The 5,000-nt window shown below is 41.7% G+C and overlaps 1 protein-coding gene across 1 annotated transcript in view; it reads right to left on the bottom strand.

Annotated features, from left to right (window-relative positions):
• The window catches only part of LOC122260242 (nephrin-like), a 296,377-nt gene that overhangs the window by 36,273 nt on the left and 255,104 nt on the right, over positions 1 to 5,000 (bottom strand). Inside the window, exons 12-13 of the mRNA XM_086544950.1 lie at positions 2,495 to 2,681; positions 84 to 196 (exon numbers count right to left, since the gene is read on the bottom strand). Of these exons, the coding sequence (XP_086401076.1) occupies positions 84 to 196; positions 2,495 to 2,681 (300 nt within the window). The remainder of the gene's footprint in view (positions 1 to 83; positions 197 to 2,494; positions 2,682 to 5,000) is intronic.

Genomic DNA, 5,000 nt, shown 5'->3' with positions numbered 1-5,000 from the left:
GATGATGATGATGCTGGTCATGATAATAATGATGGAGATGCTGATAATGATGATGGAAACAACAATAACAAACAACAACATACGTAACACATTGAGGTAAAGCTTGGTCTGCACCGGAGAGCCGAGCCCGTTGTCCGCGATGCAAACGATGGCTTTCCCGTTGTCCGCTGCCGACGTCCGGAGGCGGAGCTCTGATCTGTGGGGGTGGGGGGCGTGGGGGGTGGGGGAGGGTAGATGGGAAGGGGGTGGGGGTTGGAGGAAAGTAGATGGGGAAGGGGGGGTGGAGGAGGGTAGATGGGGAGGGGGTTGGAGGTGTGATGGGGGATGGGAGGGGGTGGGGGTGGAGGAAAGTAGATGGGAAGGGGATGGGGGTGGGGGTGGAGGAAAGTAGATGGGAAGGGGGTGGAAATGGGGAGGGGGGGGGAGGGCAGAGGAGGGTAGAGTGGAAGGGGGGAGGGTAGATGGGGTGGGGGTGGAGAAAGGTTGGTGGGGAGGAGGTAGGAGAGTAGAGGGGGGGGGGAGAATGGTAGATCGGGAGGGGTGGAGGGGGGTAGTTAGTGAGGAGGCGGAAGCGCGACGGAAAAGGAAAGTAGAAGAAAGGTGTGTGAGGGGGGGGGTGAGGTAGGCAGGAAAAAAAGGGAGAGAGAAAATGCATATTAAGTGTGGATGGGCAAAACCGAAAAGGGGGAATGGACATTGAGGGAGAGAGGGAGAGAAAAAGAGAGACGGAGAGAGAAAGCAGTGTGTTATGTACTGTATGCACATACAAATATACATACATATGAATATATATATATAAATGAATAAATAAATAATTAAATAAATAAATATATATATATATATATATATATATATATATATATATATATATATATATATATATATACACGCTCATATACATATATATATTTTTATAACTATATATCTATAACTATATATCTATCTATCTATATACATGTGTATATATTATGAAATTAGCTAGCCAGTTGTCAGACCTCACGCCTCTCGAGCAATCGCCTCGAGGCCAAGCTCCGCCCCTCGAGAATGACCTGTTAACCCCTGAGTGGCAACACATCATGACTCATATTGTATATATATATATATATATATATATATATATATATATATATATATATATATATATATATATATATATATACACACCCCACACACACACACACACAGGAAAGAGATACAACACACACACACATACACACACACACACACAACACATATACATATATATATATATATATATATATATATATATATATATATATATATAATATATATGTACATATATATATAAAATATGTATATATATATATTATATATATATATATGTAATATATATACATACATTTATATATATATATATATATATATATATATATATATATATATATATATATATATATATATATATACATACATATACATGCACACACACACACACACACACACACACACACACATATTGATATGCCACAAGCCTTTTCGTTCTATTGAATTCGTGTGCCCCCCCCCCCCACCACCCCTCCGTTGCTGTATTTTCAATTGTTCAACATGAATCCTTCACGTGTGTGTGTGTGTGTGTGTGTGTGTGTGTGTGTGTGTGTGTGTGTGTGTGTGTGTGTGTGTGTGTGTGTGTGTGTGTGTGTGTGTGTGTGTGTGTGTGTGCATGTATGTGCGTTGGTCTGTGTCTGTGTATGCGCGCGTGTGTGTGTATACAGATCACACATACACATCAAAATATAAAGCTGCAGAAAATGAAAATCTGAATTTGAAACGAAGTGAAAACGTAAACAAACATGCAAAAACAAACCCATAAATTGAGGAGGCAAACAAACAAATCAGTGATACATAGATTGTTGGTTAAGGAAAAAAAAAGTTATTTTTGTAAACAGACAATGGAGACTGACGAAAGCTGATTCTTACCCCTTCGTCCTTTCTGCTCTTCTTCAATCTTGTTCGTTTACCTCTTTTCCCTTACTCTCTCTCTCTCTCTTTTCTTTTCTTTCTTCCCTTTCTCTCTCTCTACCTGTCTACCCCCCGGCCTGTCTATTTCTCTCTGTTTGTCTGTCTGTCTCTCTCTCTCTTTCTCTTTCCCTTCTCTCATATCCCCTTCTTTCTCTTTCCCTTCTCTCATTCCGTCTGACTCTCTATCTCTTTCTCTCACGTTCAACCCCTTGGTCCGTCTCTCCTTTTCTCCTTTTTACTACGTTTACTCTCTCTTTTCCCTCCTTCCCTTTCCCCCTCCCCCTCTCAGCCTTCTCTTTCAACTCCCTTTTCCTATTTCCCCATTCATCTCGTATACGTTCCCTCCCTTTCCTTCCCCGTCCCCTTTTCTAGGCCTCCCATCCCTCCCTTGTCCCCTACCCCATCACTCCCCCTTCCCCCCCATCCCTCTCGTCCATTCCCTCCTCCCTTCCCCCCTACTTCTTACTTTGTCTGTCCTCTCCCTCCCTCTCTCACCTCCCCCCCTTCCTCTCACCTGGTCTGCGTGCCTCCAAAAGCCCCTCGAGAGTACTTGAGTCCAGCGCCTTCGAGGGTGACGTTGTCCGACCGCCAAGTGATACTCGACTCCGGCAGGCTCGAGGACGACTTGCAAGAGAGTGTGACGACTCGACCTTCCTCGACGGTCGACGGGCTCACGTTACCTTGGACTTCCCACGGGGCGACTGCAAGGGAGGGGGGGGGGTGAGTTACGGGGGTGAGGGAATGGGGGAGGGGTGAGGGAGTGGGGGAGGGGTGAGGGAGTGGGGAAGGGGTGAGGGAGTGGGAGAGGGGGAAGGGAGTGGGGGAGGGGTGAGGGAGTGGGGATAGGTGGAGAAGGAGTGGGGTAGGGGGGATAGGGGATGAAGGAGTATGGGGTGGAGGAATGGGGGCAGATGAAGAAGGAGTAAGGAGGGGGTATGGGATAGCGAAGGGAAAGAGGGGGATGGGAAAGGGGAAAGGGAGAGAAAGTAGGGGTAGGGGAGCGGATGATGGGGAAATGGAGAGGTAAAGGAGGGTAGTAGAAGGAAGGGGCGATGGTGGAGGGAGGAATGGAAGTTGGGAAAAGGAAAGGGAATAAATTAAGGGGAGGGGGGAGGTGAGAGGTAAGCGAAATGAGTGGAGTGTTATCATTAATATTGGTGGAGAGGGAGTAAGAAAAATGAATGAAGTTAGAGTCAAGTGAGAGAGAGAGATGGGAAGAGAGAGAGAGAGAGAGAGAGAGAGAGAGAGAGAGAGAGAGAGAGAGAGAGAGAGAGAGAGAGAGAGAGAGAGAGAGAGAGAGAGAGAGAGAGAGAGAGAGAAAAGACAAGGAAAGAATATGAAGATCTGAAAGAGAAGAAGAAGGAGGAAGAGAAGAAGAAGAAGAAGAAGAAGAAGAAAAAGAATACGAACAAAAACAATAATGACACAAGAAAAAATCTACCACAACAATAACAACACAAACAACAAGAACAATCGAACAAGTGACGCGATTTCGAGGGAGATAAAGACAAGGAAAGAGACAGGGACACCAATACTCGAGCTCCTCCTCCATCTCTGGCGTCAAGAACAACAAATTGTCTTCGAGAATCTAATAATAAACACTCTCCCAGTTCGAAGTGTCTGCTTGACAGTTCACAGCCTCCGTTCTTGGGAGGGAGGGAAGGGATTGCATGTCTCGTCATGTCATTTTTAAAGGAGAGGAAAGATTTCTGGTGGGAGAGAGAGTCATGCTGGTGTTGAGACTGATGTTTGGAGATGAAAGATTTCTGGTGGGAGAGATAGTGACTCTGACGTCTGGAGATAAAAGTTTTCTGGTGGGAGAGATAGTGATGCTGGTGTTGACAGTGATGTTTGGAGATAAAAAAAAAGATTTCTGGTGGGAGAGATAGTGATGCTGGTGCTGACAGTGATGTTTGGAGATAAGAGATTTCTGGTGGGAGAGATAGTGATGCTGGTGTTTGAAGATAGAAGATTTCTGGTAGAAAAGATAGACATGCTGGTGTTGACAGTGATATTTGGAGATAAAAAAAAGATTTCTGGTGGGAGAGATAGTGATGCTGGTGTTGATAGGGATGTTTGGAGATGAAAGATTTCTGGTTGGAAATATAATGATGCTGGTGTTGACACTGATGTTTGGAGATTGTTAAGATTTAGATGATAAAGACGATTTTATAATGAGGGTGATTGTGATGGTGAAGATGATGAGGAAGATGATCAAAATCAAGATCAAAGACAATGACGATGAGTTTCTGATGATAATATAATCATCATAGTTAAAATACTTCAACAACAGCAATAACAAGGATAGCTATTCTTAATAATATTGGTAAGACAACAACAATTGAAATATTGGTATTGTAAAATTAAACATATGACATAAAAGCCATGTTGTTTCAGCCAGCGAAACATCCTCTACCAGAAAAAGAGGAATTATATATTGTAACAATATTTCCACGTCCCCAGAGGCTTCATATCAAACCAACTCTTATCGCTACTTTTGAAAGATAGTGTTGATGTAATTGTTATTTTGATTTTAAAAAGATATATTTATCAGTCTGTTTGATTGAACTTGCTACATATATACACACACACTTTCATATGTATATATATATATATATATATATATTATATATATATATATATATATATATATTATATATATATATATATATATATATATATATATAATATATATATAAATAATTATATATATATATATATATATATATATATATATATATATATATATATATATATATATATATTTATTCATTTATTTATATATGTGCGCGTTTGTATTCTCTCTTTCTCTCTCTCTCTTTCACACACACACTATCTCTCTTATCTCTCTTATTTCTTCGTCTATCTCTCTCGTTCTCTCTCTCACTCCACATTTTCCTCTCTCTCTCTCTCTATCTATCTCCCTCTCACTCTCCCCTCTCCCTCTTTCTTCCACCCACTCTCTCTTTGACACCAGGGCTTGTTATCAAAAATAGATTATGTCATTGTCACATCATTAC

This window comes from Penaeus japonicus, unplaced genomic scaffold (assembly GCF_977035675.1).
Source record: "Penaeus japonicus unplaced genomic scaffold, GWHDUDI00000001_assembly GWHDUDI00000002, whole genome shotgun sequence".
Taxonomy (NCBI): Eukaryota; Metazoa; Arthropoda; class Malacostraca; order Decapoda; family Penaeidae; genus Penaeus; species Penaeus japonicus.
The sequence above is the reverse complement of the archived record's forward strand: the minus strand, read 5'-3'. Positions and strand labels throughout refer to the sequence as shown.